General features: G+C 39.6%; 2 protein-coding genes across 3 annotated transcripts in view; one reads left to right on the plus strand and one right to left on the minus strand.

Annotated features, from left to right (window-relative positions):
- PIK3CA (phosphatidylinositol-4,5-bisphosphate 3-kinase catalytic subunit alpha) overlaps positions 1-8601 on the plus strand; it is a 61077-nt gene extending 52476 nt beyond the window's left edge. The window contains exons 15-21 of the mRNA XM_081137824.1: positions 484-590; positions 1285-1406; positions 2216-2294; positions 3274-3444; positions 4016-4133; positions 4241-4392; positions 5118-8601. Of these exons, the coding sequence (XP_080993950.1) occupies positions 484-590; positions 1285-1406; positions 2216-2294; positions 3274-3444; positions 4016-4133; positions 4241-4392; positions 5118-5388 (1020 nt within the window). The 3' untranslated portion in view covers positions 5389-8601. The remainder of the gene's footprint in view (positions 1-483; positions 591-1284; positions 1407-2215; positions 2295-3273; positions 3445-4015; positions 4134-4240; positions 4393-5117) is intronic.
- Positions 8602-11041: 2440 nt separating this feature from the next.
- Positions 11042-24360, minus strand: KCNMB3 (potassium calcium-activated channel subfamily M regulatory beta subunit 3). Of its 2 annotated transcripts, none has more exons than XM_081137826.1 (4): positions 24296-24360; positions 16678-16869; positions 15834-16032; positions 11042-11195 (listed from the first exon to the last, which is right to left on the minus strand). In XM_081137826.1, the coding sequence occupies exons 1-4, from the start codon at positions 24355-24357 to the stop codon at positions 11127-11129; spliced, it is 522 nt and encodes a 173-aa protein (XP_080993952.1). In that variant the 5' UTR covers positions 24358-24360; the 3' UTR covers positions 11042-11126. The 2 variants fall into 2 exon arrangements, with proteins under 2 accessions (XP_080993952.1, XP_080993951.1); XM_081137825.1 differs by lacking the exon at positions 11042-11195 and adding an exon at positions 13225-14670.
- Between the last annotated feature and the right edge of the window lie 736 nt (positions 24361-25096).

Below are 25096 nucleotides of genomic sequence, written 5' to 3' on the forward strand. Positions count from 1 at the left end.
ATGTGCCCTGACTGGTAACGGAACTGGCAACCTTTTGGTGCACAGGACAACACCAAACCAACTGAGCCACACCATCCAGGGCTAGGTAGTAAATATTTGAGATTTGCCGGCCATGCAGACTCTGTTGTAATTACTTAACTCTGCTACTCTAGTGTGAAAGCAGCCAATGTCTAAATGAATGGGCATGGCTATATTCAGTGCAGTTTGATTTACAAAAACTGGCCGCTGACCTGCTGTAGTTGACCGTCCCCTGTCAAAGGGCCAAAGCATTGCCTCTGTCATCATGCAGAAGTGCACAGTGCTGCCACTCTTGCCTCTCTGCCTGAGTTGGGCTGCTCTGTGTTACAGAAACCCTTCTAATTAGAATGCCGCCAATCCAAGATACAGATTCAAAGATAGAAGTTCCAGTGTAGAAAAGAAATGAGCCATTAGTTTTACCTTTTATGATATCAGTCTCTAACCAGGATTATGCTAATTTATCAGGTACAGATGAAGTTTTTAGTTGAGCAAATGCGGCGACCAGATTTCATGGATGCTCTACAGGGTTTTCTGTCTCCTCTAAATCCTGCTCATCAGTTAGGAAATCTCAGGTAAGGTACTTATTGGAAGTTTTATTGATATATTAAACAAGTACCCTCTTTGGAGAAAATCTTGAGAAAAGTCAAAATGTCCATTACAATTAGAATGTTCAGTTGTATATAGTACATGCTTCCCTCTCCCATTCTTCTACCCTGCAATGTTGTAAAATTTTCTTAAGTTCAGAATGAGTTTTACTACTTTAATAATAGAGTTTAAAACACTCTAGGGCAAGAATTTCTGGTACCATAGGATAAGAAATGGAATGTAATATCTGTATAACTAATGATGTATCCCTGTTTGTTGAAAGTTCCTATGCTATTATATAATAAACATTTAAGCTTAATATTTTTTATTTATTGATTTTAGAGAGAGAGGAAGGAGGGAGGGAAGGGAGAGAGAGGGAGGAGAGAGAGAAACAAACATCAATTTGTTGTTCCACTTATTTATGCATTCACTGGCTGCTCCTTGTATGTGCCCTGACCGGGGAGTGAACCCCCAACCTTGGCGTATCAGGACCCAGCCAGGGCAATATTTATTTTCTCTTTATAATTCCTTAGAAATGAATTCATAAGTAAAATGGAGTAAAAAGTTTTACATTTTTATAACACTTCAGAAAGCTATACTATGTGGGTATTTTTAAATTAATTTGAGGGTAAAAGAATAATAAAACCAAAGTGCCTAGTAAAGTTTTTAACTATGTTATAGGCTTGAAGAGTGTCGAATTATGTCCTCTGCAAAAAGGCCACTGTGGTTGAATTGGGAGAACCCAGACATCATGTCAGAGTTACTCTTTCAGAACAATGAGATCATCTTTAAAAATGGGGATGGTAAGAAAGGGTATTAATGAACTTATGATGCATGAATTCAGCTATCTTTTTATATACAGGATATTTATGAACCATGAAGACTATTGAAAGCTATTTAAGGAACATGCATGTGGTAAAACGTGTAATATTAAGCAGATGTCTTAACCTTTAGAATATGTATGTACAGTTATTGAAAAGAAGTACTGGTTTAGAATCAGAAGGCCTGAATCAGTTTCGGACCATCATTTGTTTAGCATTTACTGCATAAATATATGATGCGCTGGACAGCGGTGTTGTAAGAATAAATAAAACAAAACCCCTGCCCTTTTAAAGCTGACGGTCTAGCGGGGAGAAGAAAGATGTAAGACAAATAATTATAAAAATAAAATTACAACCGTGGTGCAAAGGAAAAGTGTAGTCTGCTCAGAAATCATAGAAAAGAAGATCCTAATTTACTTGGAGAATAGGCTGTGTGGGGAGCAGTGGGAGGATTGTTGATGGATTTCTGTTGGGAAATGACATTTCAGCATTGAATTCTGTTAACCTAATATTTTAATATAAACATGGTCAAATTTAAGGATTCAGAAAAAGAAGTACTTTAAATATTTTAATTTAAAATTTTTGTAAAATACCTTATCCTACATCGTTGTATAGATGAGTTTATGCACATACTTTAGAAATGGGTTAAAGGATCAATGTTGCTCCCTTATAGATAATTTTAAAGAGTAAATATAGCTCTCTTTATTTATCCTTTGGACACAATGTGATGACATGATACCCAGATTTGTATTTATGGCATTAAGTGGTGCTACATATTATTTGAATTTCAGATTTACGACAAGATATGCTAACACTTCAAATTATTCGCATTATGGAAAATATCTGGCAAAATCAAGGCCTTGATCTTCGGTAGGTATCCAGTTAGGCATCATGTCTGTTGAAAGTTATCCTGAAGAAGTAAAGTATTAGTAAATATTAATTATAAATCATGGAGAGGCATACATCTATAAAGACAAGTGCAGAGTAGTAATTACCCTCGTTGATTGCGCTGTGGTACTTCCCTTGGCCCTGTTGGCCTAGAATAGCTAGTGAGACGCAGCTAGGTAAGAGGCCGCGCCTCTCCTAAGCTGGTAAAGGCTGCAGCTGCCTCCGAGAGTCCATTTAGAACAGGGCATAGGAGGCGCAGAAGGCCCCTGTTTTCTCTCAGAAGTTAAGAGTTTAGAAGAAAGTTTATTTCATAATATAAAATTTCCAATTTTAAAACTTTCTGAACCCTCTAATCTTGAATCAGTTTTGCTGGCAAATTTATGAAAGCAACTAAAAAAGTTTTTACCATTCTGTTGATTTCTGGCCAGCCTTCCACACTACCAATATTTATCTCCAAGTTTTCTGTCATGGGTCGTCTTCTAGTGATTTTTGCTTCTAGTGGTTTTTCTTTCTCTTATTTGGCAAATCTAGAGTTATTCAGGCAAAGGCCACCCTCTCCAGAAGTAGTTTGTTTGTAAGTGGGCATAGGAGATAGGAGTCAACTCTAGCTACAGCAGCAGAGTAGATTAGGGTTTATTTGTGTGCTTCTTACAGATGAAGAATAGCTAGTATATGAGAGTGTGTCGGGGACAAATAGTAGAACCCTTTTATTACAAAGAAGAAAAATGGACATCTCAAGTAACCTGCCACATCACTAAATTTAGTTATCAATTTTAATTCTTAACTTCTAATTCTTTGCTTAATCCCTGCTGCTCTCCAATAATAAAAGAAAACTAAAATTTGGTTAAGGTAGTAACACGACAAATCTGCAAATACTAGAATATCCCTGTATCAGTCTATTAAAATATTTGCTATTTTAAAATTCCATCGTTTAATTGCAAATTTCTTGGTGCTTTTTCAGAATGTTACCTTATGGTTGTCTGTCCATTGGGGACTGTGTGGGACTCATTGAGGTGGTGAGAAATTCTCACACGATTATGCAGATTCAGTGCAAAGGTGGCCTGAAAGGTGCACTGCAGTTCAACAGCCACACTCTGCATCAGTGGCTCAAAGACAAGAACAAGGGAGAAATGTGAGTTCATTATTCCTTCCTTCCTGTTTAGTCCGAGTTCCTGTTAGACGGGTCTTTTAATGGTTGAGTATATTTCTGAGTTAGACCGGAGAAAACAACTTACTTTGGAAAAATGTATGTTCAGCCTTTGACATATTTGAGAATATTTGTGTTTAAATAATCAGACTTGCTTATAATTTAGTGAAATCCTCTACAATCATCCTAGGTATCTAAAAGGTGTTTTTCTTATTGTTTGTTCTTTTTTAGAAAAATTAACTTTGCACATTAAAATTTTTACTTCTAATTTATTGTTATAGTAATTAGAAAAAAATCATTTTAATGACATAATAAGTATTTTTTTCACTATAATAAGAATTGTGCTTTGGTCAGAGAATATCTAGAAATATCCCTAGAAACCTTTGAAAGTGTCAGAATCTCAAAACTTCTCACATCTTTGGATATAGTTACCTCTTCACCCTAATGTCAGTGACTGTTTTCATTGCTTTAATACAGGCTTTGACCATGTTTCCCCATTTGGACTGGATCACTCTGTATTTCCACAGTACTCATAAAGAGTTTCTTTCTTGTTTAGATATGATGCAGCCATTGATCTGTTTACTCGTTCATGTGCTGGATATTGTGTCGCTACTTTCATTTTGGGAATTGGAGACCGTCACAATAGCAACATCATGGTTAAAGATGATGGACAAGTAATAGCATTCTCTTTTCAAATGCTTCAGTGTTCTTAAATTTATTAATTCAGGATATTGTACTTCTGCATTTATCAAACTATAACATCATTTCTTATTTTTGAAAGCTGTTCCACATAGATTTTGGACACTTTTTGGATCACAAGAAGAAAAAATTTGGTTATAAACGAGAACGTGTACCATTTGTTTTGACACAAGATTTCTTAATAGTGATTAGTAAAGGAGCCCAAGAATGCACCAAGACAAGAGAATTTGAGAGGTAAGCTCAAGAAATCAAAAGCACAAAATGAAGAATTCTCACTGCTCTATCAAAAACAATTGATATTTTTCAATCAATTTAAATAATGTTATATTAACACTGGAGCATAAACTGAATAGTTTAATGTATTGGTTTTATTTATTGTGTAATGCTGTAAAGAAAACAGAAAAAAAAATTATTTAGTTAATTAAAGTCTAGAAGGAAAGTGATCTTTAAGCTTCGTAATACATTAAAAGCTTTTACTTACTGCTGTTTAAATATTTGAGCTCCACCTTCTCTATATTGACAAATAATGTATAGTGCTTACGATATTTTTAGTCATGCAATTTGAGGAATTCAGTCAACTATAATTACCATGCTTATTGATAATTTTTCTTATCACCTTGTGGTATATCATTGTCTATCTTAAACCTTAAAGTACTTTTAAAACCTTCTATAAAGCTTTGTTTTATCTGTAACTCAGTCCTTGCCCTAGACTAACTCCTTATTAAACTCCTAAAGTGCCAGACATTATTGTAGGTGCTGAAGATAAAGCAGCAAACAAAGTCCTTTTGGACTCACAGGGTTTATGTTCTAGTGTAGGAAAAAGGGATTGGGGAGAGGAATGCTATTTTTTTATAGGTTTGTCCAAAAAGGCCTCTCTAATGATGTGACATTTGAGCAGAGACCTGAAAGTATTAATGCCATTTGCTTCGTATTGACCAAACTGTTCTTCTTACTTGTAGGTTTCAGGAGATGTGTTACAAAGCTTATCTAGCTATTCGGCAGCATGCCAATCTCTTCATAAATCTTTTCTCAATGATGCTTGGCTCTGGAATGCCAGAACTACAGTCTTTTGATGATATTGCATACATTCGAAAGACCCTAGCTTTAGATAAAACTGAGCAAGAGGCTTTGGAATATTTCATGAAACAAATGAACGATGCACATCATGGTGGCTGGACAACAAAAATGGATTGGATCTTCCACACAATTAAGCAGCATGCTTTGAACTGAAGTGATAACTAAGAAACTGAAAGCTCAATATTGGATTCTATACTGCACTGTTAATAACTGTCAACAGGCAAAGACTAATTGCATAGGAATTGCACAATCCATGAACAGCATTAGAATTTACAGCAAGAACAGAAATACAATACTATATAATTTAAGTAATGCAAATGCAAACAGGGTTTGAAAGCACTAAACTAGTTCATTTCAAAATTAAGCTTTAGAATAATGCGCAGTTTAATGTTATGCCTTAAGTCCAAAAAGGTAAACTTTGAAGATTGTTTGTATCTTTTTTTAAAAAACAAAACAAACAAAAAAAACCCCAGTATATATAGAAATGACGGAGAAGGAAAAAGAATGATATTCTTTTTTTGCCTTGCAAATATTCTATGTTTTGAAATGTGGACACGCAAAGTCTATTAATGCATTAGGTCCAGGTAAACTGGAGTTTGATGTTAAATTACATTATGATTGGAAATAATGAAATTTCTTATTTTTTCATTGCTGTTCAACTTATAGTTTGAAGTGGGTTTTTTGACTCCTTGTTTAATGAAGAAAAATGCTTGGGGTGGAAGGGACTCTTCAGATTTCACCAGAGACTTCTTTTTTAATAAATCAAACCTTCTGGCTATTTGAGGTCTTATCTGCAAAGTTTTAGAAGCAGTCACAAATGAGACCTGTTAAAGGGTGGCTTTTTGGGGTTTTTTCTGGACAGTATTTACAAGAATCTGATTCTTATTTCCCAGGGAAATTCTGGGTACCCATAAATTAAAATAATCATCCTAGAGAAAGAAGGAGCAGGAATAATTCTTGCTTCAGAATTGTACAGTATTCACCTTAAGTTGATTTTTTTTTCCTCCTTTTGCAATTGATGAATTGAATACATTTTTCATGCATGTTTTCCAGAAAAATAGAAGTGAGTATTAATGTTATTAAAAAGATTATTTTTTTTATTAAAGGCTATTTATATTATAGAAACTATCATTAATATATATTCTTTATTTCATGATCTGTCCCGTAGTCATGCATTGTTTTGCACCCCAAATTTTTATTGTTATATCAGCACGGTCAGCTCTTCTCTTGGCCTTTGGAGGCGGCTCAAGCACTGTCCCATTTACACCAATACCAGTGAATAACTACGTAAAGAAACAGGTGAAGTTTGGCCTCTTTCCTTTTCTTCCGGTTTTTCCAAGAAGCCCCATCTTCTGTCCTCTTTCATAGTTCAGACACCTCAGTCATACGAAATTAGTTACCAGAATGAATAAACTTAGAGTGTCTTCCTGATTGCTTAGGCCCTGTGCCGAGGTATGCTCATGAATAAGACTTCCTAATATGGGGAAATAGAAACTGTGAGCTTTTTACCATTTTAGGCTATTTATCCAATATCTCTGTAATAAAAGTAGGATCTTAAACCATTTTAAGATCATGTCCCATTTCTAAGTGATCGGGGCTCACTCTCCAACTTTACTAAATTGCATTTGAGCACAGGACACATTCTTAAACATTTTGAAAAACATTAACCCAAGACAGAGGGGCTAATGCTAGTCATCACTCCAGAATCCGACATTTTACTCAGTATTTGAAATGAATGGTTAATTCCCTACGAGATAGTTTTAGCAAATGTCCAGGTGCCACACCAGAAAAAGTGCAATAATTTACTGACAGTTTTCTAGATTAGGCATCTTACTGGAATACAACTTTACAATGAGTGCACATTGTACACTCTAGTGAAACAGCATCACTTAAAAAATCTTCACCTATGAAATCAGTCACCTATAGTAAAAGTCTTGAACAGTGAACAAGGACTCTAATAACAAATACTCCTAATATTTGGCTAGTTTAGAGCCCTGAAAGGGCATGATTATTGGAGATTTAGGTACTTCACTAGAGCATGTATATAATATTGCCAACAAGAAAAATAAATTCGAAGATTAGGGGAACTTATTTCTCTAAACTGTCTTGGAATAGTTCAGAAGAATTTTAACTCTCTTTTAAGCAGGAAACCAATAGATTCTTTCACAAAAGATTTCATAACTTATTAAAACTTAGCGATTCACATGTTGTGTCTTTTAGATCTATTCAGTTATCATACATACTAACATCCCAGTCTTTTCTGTATTGGGGACTGATTACAGGAAAACTCAGTGAAATGGTACAAATCTGAGACTCTGATGGTGGAAAGTGAAGTTTTAACAGAGAACCGTGTTTTACCCAAGTGCCAAAAAAGCTTTGAGCTTCCTTGCACAAAATTTATGCAATTTTTGCTCTTTCCACATCAGTCCAGTTAGTCCCCTTTCCCTGGGACCTCTCCACCATTAAAACACATGCCACATACCTTATTTCATCATTGACATTTATTTTCAAGAGTTACTACAACCAAATTAAGTCTGTTTGAGAAGTGTAGACCAGTTTTATAAAGAATATAGATTAAGTGATCTGGCTAAAAGCAAAGTAAATATTAAATTCAAGCAGAGTTTAAGCAAACAGCATTAAAAATAAGAAAAAAAGGGACGGGTGGTTCTCAGAAGGCAAAGAAACAAAAACGGAATTAAACGCTACATGGGTGACCAGGATATGTTTCAAATCATGACAATATAGTCGCTTCCAGGTACTTGAGTATCAGAGAACAATTCCAATTGATCAGTTCCTGTGGCCAACCATCCGTCATTGAATGTGGTATGACTATTGCTTCTACAATTTCATACAATCACTTGAGCAATATTTCCTTCAATGACTATTTCAAAGGGGAAAAAGCAGGTTTAAAGAAAGTAAAACCTAATTTTAAACATGTTCTAGCAAAAAATAATCAACTGTTTGAAAATCATGCTTTACCTTTTTGTTTTAATCTCAGCTATACAAAATTGTTTATTTTGAAGATTTTTACACCGCTGTTAATTTGAAATCTGTTAATCATATTGTGGAATTTGTTGTTTTTTTAAAAAGATGTTTCTAATTGGATTTTTTAATCAAGAATGGAATTTGGTCTCTATTTTATGATAGAACCTAAGCTTTTTGTGGTTCTTAGTGTCCTGTGTAAAACTTAGTGTCAAAGTGCTCAACTTTGAGGTTCTCCCTTCTACTCTGCTTTATATTACAAGCCCTTTAGGAAATGGGAGCCTGGTGAATATATAATGAATTGTAAAATATTTTAATGTGTAACTTTTTCAACTGTGAAACTATGACTATTGGTTTTTTGATGAAAACAACTGCTGATAAAGTATTTTGTGTAAAGTGTAGTTCTTATTAATCAGGAAAATAATCAATGACTTGATTAGAATGTATATACCCTCTTGGATTTTATTTTAAATGGATTGGTAATTTTCACATAGGTAAAACACAGTCCATCTGTATTCCTTTTTCCATCAAAAATTGCGTGATTTGGCATTCTAAAAAAATTACAAGCAGCCTTTCGATTCTAAAGGCACCATAGAAATTTCACAGTGTATAAATTTGGATTTGTTTCTTATGATTTTGTAAATCCATTTAATTAATCCTGACTAATAATGGCCCATGCTTGCCAGCTCTTTGAAGAAATTTAATTTCTAGCATTATTTTAAAGCCAGCAGCTTAACTTTTTCTGATGTTATAAGTTCCTTTTGTTTCAGTATCTGCACCAACAGCAGACCTGGGCTGGACCCACACACTCAGAATCCACCTTAAAAAATTGATTTTGATGTCCAAGACATCACTATAGTATTTCAGTTTAAAGGCCATATGTGGTGTTAACGGATTGTGGTGCTTCTACTATTTTAAAACAACTTTCATACTTCACATGTGTTTGAGAAGAGGGGAATGTGGAGGGGCGGGTGCAAAACAGGGAGGAGTTGTCTGAATGAATTACATTCTTCATGTCCACTCAGATGGGGCACGAGAGAAGGCTGAAAGTTGTGAGAGTATATTGTGCATACCACAAGGGAATTAACTCTTCATCAAGGGTGGGGTTGTGAAGGCTGAACAAAAATTCAGCATTGACAGGATACTCAGATAATAATTCTTGGTGACAGAATAATACAGCTGGGCTGTTTTTTAAAATATAAACAAACCGTTTTTATTTTTTAATCATTACATTAAAAATTGTAAATGTATCTTATGTGCCATGGCCTGGGAAGCCTTTCTTCTTTTCTATTAAATGTTATGTTCACTTTAGGGGTTAGCTCAAGATAACTCTGGTCCTGATGAAATTGGATTGGTAACTCTACCTCAGAAGGTTAATAAGGAAAAAATAGAGTCACGATTCAATACTTCAGGCTCTGATATTACAGAAACTTGCAGAGCACTGTATTTTAGATGTATGAAGTCAGAGTTCGCATGCCTTGTTTTTAATGGCATTGGAGACATTAAGAAAAAATTCTGGTTAAAAAATTAATCATTGCTCCAGCCATTTGGTAAAGGCTATAGTGCTAGGATGTTCATGGTACTAGGTTCTTGAATTCAATATTTGAAATTAGTTGTGTTCTGTTTTCTTGATTAGTGAAATTAGTGTGTGTATATTTGCACACATTTCTATCTGTATACACACTGCTTGCTAGCTCTAGTCAAGAGGCATCTTTTATTTCTTGGTGTAAACATCAAGGTTCTAAAATTCAGAAGAGTTTAGAATTTATTAGGAGTTTCCCAAGTTGGGATGTTAGTATTTAAAGAAGCTCATTTCACTCAAGTCTTCCACTTGTTCAAGTTTTGCACTTCCTTTTTTTCAACCAGCGCCGTTCCTTTTGTGTAGATATGTTAATATTTTAGGTATGTTAATATTACAGTCCTGCTAGCTAGCATAAAGTGACAGTTATGAGCCATAAGGAAATTTTCTGACTTAATTTTTACACAATTACATGTAAGTTTTAGCAGGGAGAAAATAAATAAAATCAGTCCCTTGTACATACATTTAGTGTAGTTGGGTAACTGATTTTCACTACCAACCATAGACTCCATTCCTCATGTTGGTAAGTATGGAAAGGGGCTTTTTAATGCATTCTGTAAGCTATTTAAGTCTATGAATCTATCTAAATCATATTTAATCTGTCACTACAATAATTTTGTGGTTATGCTACGAGCCATGTACTTTTTTTTTTTTTACATGAATCTTATTTTAGTTCATTCTTCTAGGTTAGCAAAGAGGCAGAAAACCAACTTTGATATTTTCTCAAAATATCTTTAATAAGACTGAGCTCCTTGATTCTAGTGTAAATTTCCAAATGTGGTCATTATCTATTGATTTCATAAGAAAAGGCCCCTTATCAAGTTTAATTTATGTTCCTAAGAGTGTTCAGAGAAGTTGGCCTTTATCTGATTTCTAGGAAAGTTTTTGGTTATGGAACCTAAGTTTCAGATGCAATCAGTGGTTTAAATGTGATTCAGTCCTTGGACTTAATTGGGTTGAATAAAATCTAAAAGAATATATCCTTCTGGAACATAACACTTTAACATCTTGGGGGATGTGGCACTACCAAGTGAAGACTACTAACATACCCAAATGTTGACTTTGGAAATTTTACAAAGTAGTTCCCACCATCCTTTTAGCCCCATTTATTGTAGCAGATCTCTCTATATTTTGTCATTCAATGAATTGAAGTCCTGTGGTATACTGCTTTAGTTAGGAGAAAAATGTTTTTAAATGTTCTTTTAATGATGGCCCAAAAAGTATTTGACACAGCGAGATGCATGTGTTATTGTACTGAGAATATAGAATTAATTTAAGACCTCTTCCCAGTCTTGCTGTTCCTGGCAAGAAGTTTGGCCTGTGACTGCACTTACTGTTTGTGCTCATCAGAAACTGTCAATGTCTGCTTTTCTTTAACTTCGCAGTCTGTAATATCACGCTGTTTATTAAAAAAAGACAGAAATTACCTTGACTTGTGTCCAAACAATCCTTAGTGTACTATATATTTTAAACTGTGTACTATATAAATAACTGATAATTATATTTTGCTATCTTTTGAATACTTAAAAGCAAACCAGTATTGCTAATCAAACTTTAGTGGAATTCAAGTTCTTACCAGTAATGACTAAGAAACATTGAACAGTAACCTGAAATAATTATGCCTTCAAAGCCAATTTTTCTGCCCCAGTAAAGTGATGAATGTTAGAGAAATAATCTGTTTCAGTATTAACTTCCTGTAAGCATAAAGAATTATATACTTTTATTATTTTTTAAATATATATATCTTTATTGATTTCAGAGAGCAGGAGGGAGAGGGAGAGAGAGAGAAACATCAATGATGAGAGTCATTGATCGGCTGCCTCCTGCAGGCCCCCTGCTGGGGAAGAGCCTGCAGCCCTCGCATGTGCCCTGACCGGGAATCGAACCGCGATCTCCTGGATCCTAGGTCCATGCTCAACCACTGAGCCACGCCAGCCGGGCTAGGCTTGTATTTTAAATACATGTATACACATACATGTACGAATGTGTTTGTATGTGCAAACGCACTTTTTTCCAAGTCAACTGAAGAACAGAACCTAGAAAAGAACTTAGATTAGTAGCAAACTGGTTTTGCTTTCAGTTCATGTAAACCTTGCAAAAGGTAAGTCTGAGTGGTTTTTGGACCCATAATGCACATGGGCATTGGCACTTAGTACTTCTAAGCAATTAACAGCACATAATTGTTTAAATTTGTTTATTTGCCAAGTGATTTGAGTGACTTTAACATTGTTCTAAATTGACTGTTCTCCCAGCATAATGTCTCTTTCCTGAGATGGAAAACTGTGGGAATTCAGATACTTCAGGTTTCACACTTTCACACCCTCTAGGTTTCAAATTAGTGGTTTTGAATTTGTTAGGAGAAAAATCCCAAGAATGGCATATCATTAGGTGGGTGTCAACCTTACTAAGAAATGGAATAAAGATGTGTCCTTAATTTAAGAAAACTACAGAAACTCAATTTGCAGAATGATTTAAATGTATGTGCATACACATTCTATTACAGGGAAGTCTTTGGTATACAAAAGAGTTTACCATAACCTTTTAAACAGCACATTCTGGACCTTAAATGCATATCATATTTAGCCAAGAGGAGGTGGGGAGGATCCTCTCCTGCAGCTTCCTACCCTCACCCCTACGCCAGCTGTCTGATGAGAGGTACTGAGGCTGATTGAATTTATTTTTAATGAGGATTGTATATTTTTAAGGTCTACAATATAATGATTTGATATACATAGTGAGATGATTACTACAGTCAAGCTAATTAACGTATCATCTCACAGATACCGTGTGTGTGATGAGAGCACCTGAAATCTACTCTCTCAGCACATTTCCAGTCTTCAGTACAGTATTATTAACTAGTCCTCATGCTGTATACTAAATCTCTAGATGTACTCATCTTATAACTGAAAGTTTGTACCCTTTAACCAACATCTCCCCACTTCCCCCACATACACCCAATAACCATCGTACCACTCTCTGTTTCTGTGTATTTGACTTTTTTAGACTGCATAAATGCAGTGACATGCCGTCTTTTCCTTCTGTAGCTGGCTTATTTTAATTAACATAATGCCCTCCAGGTTTATCTGTGTTGTTGCAAATAGCAGGATCTCCTTTTTTCTTTCTTTTTAAATCCTCACTTGGTATTTTAGAGAGATAAATATCAATGTGAGAGTGAAACATCGATCAGTTGCCTCTAATGCTCCAACCAACTGAGCCACTCGGCCGGGGCAGGATCTCCTTTTTTAAGGCTGAATAATATTTCACTGTGTATATGTATACACACATTATATTTCTAGAATCACATTTTCTTTAATCTGTCGATGGACACTTAAGTCATTTCCATATCTTGGCTCTCCCACTCTGAGACACATGTCCTCTCCACTGTTCCACAGTAGAAAGAGAAAACACCAGAATTATTCATTACCGGTCAAGTCAATATTGCTCAATTTGACTTCAGTTTATTTAGTAATTTGTGGCTTAAAATCAATTTCTAAAAGGCATTAAATTGGCTTAGGATTAAAGTTTCTTGTTTGGTTACATCTACATAAAAGAGTTGCTTCAAGAGTCTCATCTTCTGTTGTCCCTGAAGTAAGATTTTTTTTAGTAAAATTTTAAAAATAAGGCACATTGGTTTTCAGAATAAACTGTTTTCATCTCATACATTCAGCTTAATGTGGAAAGCACCTGTTGGGAGAGCGACATTATTTAATAACGATGGTTGAGTCATCAATTAGTGCATGGACAGTGGTGAGTTTCCATGCGGGGTTTTCCTGTGACGCAGATGATCTGAGATGAATGTCAAATTCCATCCCAGGCAGCATGTCCCTGCTGCACAGCACAGCTCCGTCCATCTCCCACTCTCCCCAGAATGTGTGCAAAGAATGAATTTACGGGAAGCATAATGACCTAAAAACTGTTGCTGGGAGAAGACTTACATGGTACATGGTAAAGTTCAGTACAAGTAACTCTAAACTTGGTGAATTTTCTAGGCAGTGGCTTCCCTCCTGTATCACGGATGGTGACGTGAAATGGTAGGGCCACACCTCTGGTGATCACCAGATTAGTGTCTCCTATAGTGAATGAACTGTCTTCACCAAGAATTTTTTGGAGAAGTGTTTTAATAGGAACTATACTGTGTAGAACTAGGCTGGTTGTCCACTGCTGGATAGGCCAGATACCCTAATCATTTATTTCCACATGGATAAGTTCTAGCTAGAGCTGCAATTGAAGGACAGCTACCTTGAGCTCATTTTGCCATGTGGGAACAAAAAGTGCTTCCTTGGCTAATGTGGAAAGAGATTTAGAGTAGAAAAGATGGTGGATTTGTATATATTTACAGGATAAACAATACATGTGAGACTTTTAGAAGTTTTTCTTTCCCATATCATACTTCACTGCCTCTTCATGGTTGAATTGCAAGCAGACATAATTAAGTCCTGGCGTGCAGGAAGTGCAGGTATCTGAAGGCCAAGACTTCAGTCTGGCCACCATCCTGAGATTCCTCGGCTCCTTCCTCGGCTTCTCCACACACTCCGCAGTGTGGGCCGGTGCCGTTCCATGTAAGGTGCTTTGCCACCTGCCTCACCTCTGAATGCGGTGCTGTACTTGTCACACAGAAGGGACAGGTACTGTGTTAACCGCACCATGCCAACAATCAGGGCGCCACCCAGCAGAGTCAGCGAAGGCCAAAATAAGCAGTGGAAGATAACCATTCGGTCATACTTTTTCATGAGAATCACATCTTCAGCTTGGCTGTCTGGGCTGTAGAAGCACGAGAAGGGGGTCCCATTTTGGTGATCGAAGAATTCCTTTATGTCCAGAGCACTGTTGAGCAAGTCATCCCTGTCTCGGTGGCACTTAGGTGTGTAAAAGCACTAGGAACATGGGGGAGGAGAAAGATGAAGACACTTCCCGACACCAGGCACCTAACAGTTTAATTCTGAAGTAGCTTCAAAATAAAGCTATTAGTGGGGAGTTTCCGTCTCAGGGTGACGAAACCTATTACATAGCTCATGGGGAAGGGTTCGCAGACAGGCACAGAGTGAAATGGCCATTTCCAGGCACTAAGCAGAGATGTGGGAAAGTAGTCTTAGGATAAAGGCATTGCAGAAGCGACTGACCAACTTCATAAGGACCATGCTCCTGACATGCAGGTCCTTGGTCTCTTCCTGGACAGTAACTCAATCCATTTGTCCATTCAACAAATATTTACTGAGCTCTCTGTGTGCTTTCAGCACCTATTCATCCCTCTATTGTCTTTGTCTTGATGTCCTGTAGTAAAATCTCTCCCTAAAGGATTAGCATAATGAGGCTTTTGTCTTAGGTCCACAAAGAGGGGCCCCACATGGGCTCTGGTTCCTGGGAGGCAGAACCAGTGGATAAGGGAGCTCTATCAGCTGGTGATTTTTCCCCCAAAAAGCTCGAGGTTATTGCCACATCCACTAGACACTCCAAACACTGTGCCAATGGCCTATAAAAATGTTTGACATCTTAAAAATTATTGCATCCAAAATAGAAAACAGAAATCCTCAAATTAAAATTAGTGATTAAGTGAAGGCAACAAAGTATAATGTGTGAACTAATCTAATAGAGCTCAACTTTGTTAGGTGTAAATGTACACTTTATATCACATGAACCAGTTGAGTAACTTATTAAGATCAAAATTATACTAATCCTTTCAATTTCTCTGATAAGAAAAATGACTTGCTTGATTTAAGGTGGACTGTACCTTTTACCATTTTTGATATGATGGGGAGTGGGACCTTCAAAAGGAAGACCACCCAGAAATGACTCTCTTCATTGGTTCAGCCTATAAATTCCAGACATCAGTGTGTGAAATTGGAGTAATTTCTCCTCTATTTATCCCATTTGTCCTCCAAGAATGCTTTTAGCTTCACTTATCCTGATTTGATCACTATCAGACATCCACTGGAAGGAAACAGATTTATCCCTAGACGGCCCAGGGTACTGCACCGCGCTGGGGACAGTCGGGCCTGGAAGGGTTGCTGTACTTAGAACTTTTTAATTAGAGCATTACCTTGGAATTTATCTGGACAGCCTCTTCATTATAATGTAGGAGAGCTTTCTGACCTGAATGGGTGAGGTTCACAAGCACCTGCAGACAGGGGTGCCTGCCCTGACCTTGGCAGCCCACGCCGCAGGTGGGAGCACAGTCCGTCCCGTCGTCCGTGAGGCGTGTGTGGATGACGGTGCAGTTCGCGTCTTCTCTCTGAGGGCTTCAATCGGAAAAAATAAAATAATGATCTGCACCCTCTCGAAAACTTAGTTCGATAGGTCTAATGTGGTAACCCGAGACATTTGTCTATTTCGAGGTCGTGTAGGACCATCGCAGAAGGCACACAGTGACCAGGGAGCTTGGGGGACATGCAGACGGAATAAATAGCAACAAATCGCCAAGCTCCGTCTCAGTTAGGACCCTCCTGGCATATTTCTGTCTACACCAACCCTGAGATCAGTGGTTTCCAAACTTCAGCATCCCCCGAGTGAGTTTGTTAGAATGTGCCAGGGAGACATAGCCAACTCAAAAAGCTCAGGCTCAAAAACTTGTATTGTGCTCATGTAGAAGGCTTAAATTAGCCCTGCCCTGGGATGCCTGCATGGTAAAGGGAGGATTTATTACCTACATGACTATCTCATTTGTGGATTTGTGGTTGGGGGTATTTTTGAGATGGAAGTTGGGGAGGGGGAAAGAAATACCCCCCACTTTCTTACACTTCTTGCTCACCCCCAGCTCCCACCCAGCACCGGGGAGGAACAGTGATCAGAGGGCTGCAGAAACCAAAGCCAGCCTCCCCTCTCTGCCACTGCGCCCGCATCTGATCTGCACTGGGAATTCTGGGCCTCTTTTCCCCGCTTCTTACCTAAGCATGAAGGGCTGTAGGATGGCTATTCCAAACAAGAAGAACATCAGAACCGCGAAGCCCATCATCGCGAACCCCAGCAGCACGGCTCTGTCCTCTGCAGCACTGGACGGCAGCTTCCTGTGCCCGTCGGGTGGGTCTCCGTCGCTGTGGTCTGTATTTCTCTTCCACTCTGAGGCAGAAAAGGCTGTCCTTGGGTGGGGGGAGGTGGAGGAGAGAGATTTCAATAAGCTTATAAAGAAGTGGGGACATTTACCAGCCCCTGGGGGTTGAGGGATGATCCCATTTGCTGCCCACCTAAGGGTCGTAAACAAGCTCGATGCAACCCAACGAGATGCCATGTTCAGAGCTTGGTGAAAAGTCTATCTAAACATGCTAAAATGATGTGATATAATTTTTTATCTTGGGTGTAACAAACAAAACTAAGGAATGTTGCCTGGTGGAAGTCTTTAGAGACCTGTTTAACCAATGGCTAGAAAAGAATTACCTGTAAAAGTAGCTTTTGTTTGTTTCATGTAAATAAGTGTTATGAACTTGCCTATCATGCAGGGTTATTGCACATTGCCCCTGAAACTATTTTTTACATTCTTTTATGAATTTCATATGGAAAGTGACTCAAAAAGTTCACATTTGGAATGAAGAGCATCCTGAACTAGCATCTGACTTGATCTTTCACATCCAGCTGTTGGAAGGGCAGCCCATTGGCCATGGGGCTTTCTGGCCCGCAGCCCAACCCACTCAGGATAATGAAGGCTTCACCGCTGTCTTCTCTCCCTTCACCGCTCTTCTCTTGGCCCATGAGTGGCCCCACATTTCTCCTCTCCCTCTCCCTGCTCTGCCCCAGCAAAGGATGTAATAAATTCTCTCACAATGGGGTGTCCAATGAATAGTAAAGTCCAACACAAAGGTTACAAACTGGTGGCCCATGGACAGGATCCAGCCCACAAATGTGCTTTGTTTGGCTTTCTCTGTGGATCTTTTTTTTAATGTGGGATTAGTTACTAACACTTCAAAAATCATGAAATCTCATAAAAATGCTGACTTCTGACTTTTGAAAGCATCACAAGATCCACATTTCTGCCTATGAACGGCTGGCCAACCGAGCAGAGGCTGCCCCTACGGACAGAAGCGTGTTCTCCCATTTGCCTCAGTCCTACTGCTCCCTACGGTCAGTGTCCCTGATTTGCTGTTCCCTGCTCAGAAGGCAGCTGAGTCCCAGAGATGAGTCCATTTTAAGAGGCTTAAGAAAATCTTAAACCAAACAAATGCACCAATAATGGTAGAGACTCGGGCTCCATGAAGCCAAGCAAAAACCTCGTCAAGGGAATGACTAGTTTTCTTCCAAAGCATATTTTATTTTATTATTTTTTTTAAAGAATAGGTTATTGATTTTTAGAGAGAAAAGAAGGGAAAGGGGGGGAGAGAATACTGATGTGAGAGTGCAACATAAATTGGCTGCCTCCTGCACCCCTGCCACCGGGGATCAAGCCCACAACCTGGGCCTATGCCCTTGACAGGGAATCAAACCTGCAACCTTTTGGTGCACAGGACGTGCTCCAACCAACTGAGGCACACCGGCCAGGCCCAAAGCATATTTTATACTTTATGCCCCATCCTCCCCTTCTCCTTCCCCTCCCTAGCTCTTTTTCTACTGGCAATATCCTCAAACTCCAAAGAGAGTCGAGGGGAACGTCAGACAATCGGATGGTTCAGGAGCCCGCAGCGGGAGCACCAACCTCAGACATAGCCGCACTCTGCAGTTATTACTACTTTGGGAATCAAGGACCTGGTTTGGGGGTTTTTAGTCTCCTTTGATACTTGAATCACCCTCTGTCATGCCACCCTCAGAGAACGGGCAGGGGGGAAATTTTTTAATGGAATTTGAGCCAGTACATTTTACAATGTATCAACAAACATGAGAGACTGATGAAGAGTTTTAGTCCTAAAGTAAGGTTTGGCTAGTTTGTTGGGTACATTCCCAGTACCCGGCTCCCTGCATTTGCCCTTGTGTCCTGAAACTGGACTTTAGCTGCTATGTATCGTGAGGTATCCTGGAGCTTTGTTGTAAGGTGTCCATGGAAGCCACGTGTGAGGAAGCTTGTTGCGAGGTCTCTCTGGCATTTCTGGTACATCGATTTAACAAACCCAGTTATAACTATATGAGACACAAAACTGGCATAGCCTGATTCCGATCTCATTTAGGAAACAGACGAACCTGGTAGTCTAAGAGACTGTGTTTCTCTCTCTAATGTTTCTGTCCACTTAGTTTCAAGGCTTTATGAAAAGTTGACAACCTCATAGATCCCTTGTGAAGAAGTTACTTCATGTTTGGGAGAAAGAATAATCACCAAAAATGGATACACATATATATGTTCATTGTTGTAAAAGTAATAGGCTTCTCTTTCATTCTCATGGTGGACTGCACACCCACTCTAACTGCGAACAACGAAAAATTCTGGCCAAAGCTTTTTAAAAACAAAAACAATTGGAAATACTCAACTGACAAAAACTCTCTGAAAGTAGCAACCTAAAGAGGAAAGTGGACCGAAGTAAACTTTTACCTTCAGGGCATTTGCAGAACTTAGTGACCTTGAGCTTCAGTTTCCCAGTTTCAGGGGAGGGCACGAGGACCGGACACAATGCCCAAGGCTATCCAAGGTATAGGATGTCACACACCACTCATCTAGAACTGGGAACCCAAAGGACCCCCTACTCAGCGAAAGAATAAACTAGAAATAACCACCTCAAACCCTGAAACTAGTAAAGAAGGAAAATTACAATCTCCCCTGAGATTTTGGAACTTTAAAGTGTTCCTCAAAAGAGTTTTATCCTGAATTCACACTACCTGGGAAATTCAAAAGCCTTAAACTAAAAATTGCATTTGATGTTGTCTCAAGTAGTTGTCCCTTTGGCAGCTGACAGTAGCAAATATATTCTTCCCTAGAGAAGCTCACCTCAAAGGAATCTTATAGAGTTTTGAGGAGTATGTGTTGTCATTCAAAGTTATAAAACACACAATAAGGGACCTTGAGTGAGAAAAAATTGACAAGACAACCAGATCCACCAAAAACTTCAGATATCTGAACAGTATATAAAAATGTATCTATAATATGTTTAAAGAAATAAAGGAAGGATGAGAAATATCAGGAAGAGCAAAAGACTCTAAAATATGACCAATTCAATATTTAAAATAATCAAATAGAATTTCTAGAAATGAAAATAAAATAATTGAAATCAAACTCAGTGGAAAAATTTAACAGTATATTAGATACATCTGAAAAGATAAGTAAACAGAGAGACAGATCTGCAAAACAGGATAATACAGAGAGTTTTTTTAATAGGATAATAAAATTCCAGCACTGATGAAGACCACAGTCCACAGATTCCAGAAGCCCAGTGAGATAAAATAAAAAGAAACCTACATCTAGGCACATCACAGAAATATTGCACACACACCAAGACAAGACAAAACCTTAAAAGCAGCCAGAGGGAAAGGCAGATTAACGCCAAAAGAATGAGAGATAGGTTGAAAGCTTACTTCTCTACGAGAATGGAAGCCAGAAGACAGGAATGTTGTCAATATGCTGAGAGAAAGTAACCACAGAATTCTATACCTAGCAAAAATCTCTCAAGAATAAGTATGAAATAAAGATATTTCAGCTGCACACAAAACTAACTTTGCCATCAGTAGGTCCTCACTAAGAAAAATGTCAGGTATTTACCTGAGGCGGAGGGAAAACAATTCAGATGGAAGAGCTGAGATTTAAACAGAAATGAAGAGCAATTAAGGGGTAAATAGGTAAGTGAAGATATTGACTATATCAAATAATAACATCTAAATTTAATAAATATTTAAATTATTTTTTAAATTTTTAAATAAAATTATCATCATCATCATTATAGAGTTAAAAGGAAAAATAAACACATGACAAGAACATATAACTTAAAGGGGCGAAAGAGTTTGTATCTTCTAAAAGCCTGGTGTTTTTCTAGGGAAAGATAAAGACATTGATTTCTCTTTGATGAGTTTCAAGTTTGCATGCTAAAATTTCTGGAGTATCAAATAAGAGAGGATAAATAAATTGTTTAACTAAAAAACTAGTAGAGGAAGAAAGAATGGAAGGGGTGGGTAGGTGGGTAGATATCAATCCCCAAAAAAAGCAAGAAAGAAGAGTTAAAAAACTCATGGAAAAGACAGGACAAACAGAAAGCACCAAAACATGATAGAATCCAAGTATACCAGGAATTACAATAAATCTAAATGGATTAAATAATCCAGCTAAAAGACAAAGACTGTCAGACTAGATTTAAACAGATATGTTTTTACAAAAGATACATCTAAAACACATATAGAAATGTTGAAATAAGTCAGGCAAAGTCTAATGAAAAGCAAATTGATATGAACCTTAAGATTAAAAAGCTTTATTAAAAGTAAAAAAGGTAATAACATTGATTAAAAGTTCAATACACTTGGAAAATCAAATAATACTGATTCATATGTACCTAGTAGCATTGCCTTATTGACAGAGCTACAGGAGAAACAGACAAAATCCACTATCAGATTATGAGATATTTTTACACACTCCCTCAGTAATTTACCAGACAAATCAGTAAGGAAATAGATTTAAGCAAAACAATTAACAAGCTATATTTCAATGATAATACAGAACACCGTCCCCTATGGAATATATATTCTTCTCAAACATATATGGAACATTTATGAAACCTAACCACCAACTGAGCCATAAAGAAAGCCTCAACAAATATCATAGAATTTGTGAAAGTAATGTACTTTATATGTTCATTTTATGAAATTTGGAAAGTAGAAAAAAAAAATCACCCACAATTCTACTACTTAGAGATAATAACTGTTCACTTAGTGGGCTATTCCCCTCTTCTATACTATTTTAAATAGAATGAGATCACAATGGATATAGTGGGGGTTTTTAAATCCTGTCTTTTTCACTTAACATAAGCACTTTCCCATGTCCGCAGCAATGCTTGTAACCCTTCTACATCATAATAATAATATTCCAACAATTGAATATGCCATAATTTCCTCAATCACTTCCTTATTGTTGAATAAGTTTTCCAAGACCATAAACCGCCCTGTAATTAACTTTGTGGTATTTACAAGCACCTTTCATCCAAGGACCTCAAAGCACTTAATAATGATCTAATTTTGCTCTCTAGCCAGAGATGCGTAAACAACATTTTAATTCCTTTTTGCCAGCAATACATCTCCACTTGTAACCAATGTGTTACCTGCAAATGTTTTATTCAGTCAAGGCAGTACCCACCCCCATTCCGCTGTCTCCCCTGCAGAAAGGACTGACTTTCACACTCCCTGATACTACACATTGTTACAGGTGCTTTCTGGCTCAGCCTGAGGCAAACTCAATTTCAAAACCCTTGAATTTTCCAATCTGGGTGTGATCCCTGCAGATGCCAGCAGCCTCTCCCTCCAACATTGTGACTTGCACAAAAAGTGTTCCTTAGAAAGAAGCTGTGGTTCATCAAAGCTTGATAATTCCTCTGACGCTAGTTTCACATGTGTATGTAATTCCTAAGCATTGTGTATGTTAAGTTATGATTTCCCTATAATTTGTTTGTGTTGCAGAAGACATTTAGTTAATTGTTTTTTACCCTTCTTTTTTTTTTTTTTTTAATCTTCACCTGAGGATATTTCTTCCACTGCTTTTTCAGAAAAGAGGAAGGGAGGGAGAGAGAGAGAGTGAGAAACTTTGATGTGAGAGAGACACATCGATTCGTTGCCTCCCACACATGCCCCAACCAAGGCCGAGATCGAGCCTGCAACCGAGGTACATGCCCTTGGCCGGAATCAAACCTGGGACCCTTCAGTCCACAGGCAGATGCTCTATCCACTGAGACAAACCGGCTAGGGTACCCTTCTATTTTTTAATTATAAAATTATTTAACAACTTCCTTTGAAACAGTAAATGAGGTTAAGTCAACATGGTTCATCGAGTTTGGTAAGAAAAGAGAGCAATAATCCAACTGTGCATTTCAGAAATGAAGATGGGATACTGTGTTGCTTCGGGGAGAACACAACTGCTCTTCTACCTGGTTAATTATGTTAAGAACGGGGCATTAAAGCTTGTTCCATTGCAAGTTTGCCATTTGATCTTCTGCCATCTATGATTCACCTTAATTGTCTCTTCACAAAAGCATTAGTTCATTTCTGAGAGAGAAGTGTTTTTGCCTCTATCTCTTTCCTCTTGGGTCTGTCTGTTCCTTCCTCCTCTGCACTCCCACATCCGTCCAAACCCCTATATCTCACTCCCCTGCATTCTTTATCTCAAATACCCATGAGTGTAATTAAAAGATGATGGAAATGGGTGATGTGATGACCACTGTGATCTCTACTGTTCCCACTTCCTCGGTTCCCAACTCCACTTCGACCACTGACAGATCATCCAGGGTTTTGGGTCAAGTGAGTGACCTTGGCTGTGAAATGTACCCCTCCCAGGAGTAAGTTGGCAAGCTTTTAACATCCCATTCCTCAAACAGCCTCAGGCACTGCTCTTCTCTCAATTTTGGTGCCCACTGACTGCCCCCCTGCCCCAAACCTGGGGACAGGCAGAGGGAGTGAAGCTTAAGACTCTCACCCCCTCTGCTTTGCATTCCCCTGGTGAGAAAAGAGGGCCTCAGGATAGCTTAACCATCTCACTTCCCCCTCTTAAGAAGTGCCCTGGCCAGCGTGGCTCAGTTGGTCGGCATCACCCCATGCACCCAAAGGTTGCCAGTCGATTCCTGGTCTGAGTACATGCCTGGGTTGTGGGCTCATCAGGGGCATGCAGGAGGCAGCAGACGGATGTTTCTTTCTCACATGGATGTTTCTCTTTCCCTCTCTCTCTAAAAATCTTTAAAGAAATTATCTTCCTCTCCTTCCTTAAGGCTGGTTAATAACAACGGCCAAATGTATTGGTAGTTAAGTGGTGGAGGTGGTGGGACTTGAACCCAGGTCTGTGACTCCAAAGCCCAAGCATGCTTCAATAATGGGACCAAGCGCTGGTAGTAATGTTCTCATTCCTTCACTCAATCAAAACATACATATAAACACACACACACACACACACACACACACACACACACACACACACTTTAACCCTCACCTGAGGATAATTTTTCCATTGCTTTTCAGAGAGAGTGGAGGGGAGAGAGAGAGACACACGTCGATTGCTGGCCTCCCACTCTCGCCCTGACTGGGGCACAGCCTGCACCCCAGGCGCCTGCTCTGGGCCAGAATCCACCGGGACCTCGGCTCTAACCACTGAGCGGCCCGGCCGGGGTCACCAAAACATCATTTCTGAGCAGCAACTGTGTGCTGTGTAAGTTCTGGTGCTGGGGAGCCAGGGACAGCTCACCAGGGCGCTCGCCTCCAAGGCCTCGTCACCTGGAGGAGGGCGCCAAGGCGAAAGGATGCAGCCCGCAGAAGTCAGCGGGGGGGAGGGGGCCTCCGGGGTCCCCTGGGAGTCACGGCAAGTGGGCACCGTCCGAGGATATAACCCAGCTCAGCCCCCAAACTCCCGCGCGGGCGCGCTTCCTGCGGCCACCTGTGGGCGAGGCCCCCGGCTGCGAGGCGGGGCCGACTCACCTCCCCTGGCGCCCGCGGCCGCCCTGCAGGGTCGTTTGAACCCGGACGCTGACCGGCTGCATGAGGCCGCGGCGCTGCGCGGACCGGCCGCTCACCCGCCGCCGCCGCCGAGGGCGCGGGAGAGCGACGCTTCAGCATCGACGCAAGTGGGGGCCCCAGGGAGCCGCAGTCCCCGGGAGGGCGGCCGCCCGCAGCGCCCAGGCCTCCGGAGCTGCCCCTGGGGTGCGCGGCGCCCCCTTCCCGACGGCTGCGAGGCGGGCCCCGCAGGCCCGGGAGCGCCGCGCCCTCGGTTCCGCAGCCGCGGGCCGCGCGGGGTCTGCGCCCCGACCGCTCCGGGGCCTCGGCGCGCCCCGCCCGCGCCCCCCGCCGCAGCCCCGGCGTCGCCGCGGGGACCTGCCGGCCTGGGGGGGGTCCTGGCGCCCGGGGCCCGGGGGCCGGTGAGGGACGCGCGCAGCTCCAGGCTCACGGACGGGCTGTCTCAGTGCGACCCCAGCAGGGCCTTCGCTGGTCTGTGCCTGTGCTAAGGGACGTTTCTGTGCCATAGGCGATCTCCCAAATTTTCCAGGCCCGAAGGACCATAAAGTAACTCACCATTAAGCTCTATCAAAGGTTTAAAAAGTAGCAAATATTTTACCTTTCGCTGATAACCCGAAAGGCATCTGGGGGCCTTTTCATAGCTCCCGAATCCTAAGTATCACTGATCATTACATTGTAGCTTACCAGACGCGGAGGGTCCAGCGCTAGCTACACTACTTTTGCTGTAGGTGTTGTTTGCTTGTTAGTTTTTTGCTGTATTTTTTT

The sequence above is a fragment of the Miniopterus schreibersii genome (assembly GCF_964146895.1).
Source record: "Miniopterus schreibersii genome assembly, chromosome: 5".
Taxonomy (NCBI): Eukaryota; Metazoa; Chordata; class Mammalia; order Chiroptera; family Miniopteridae; genus Miniopterus; species Miniopterus schreibersii.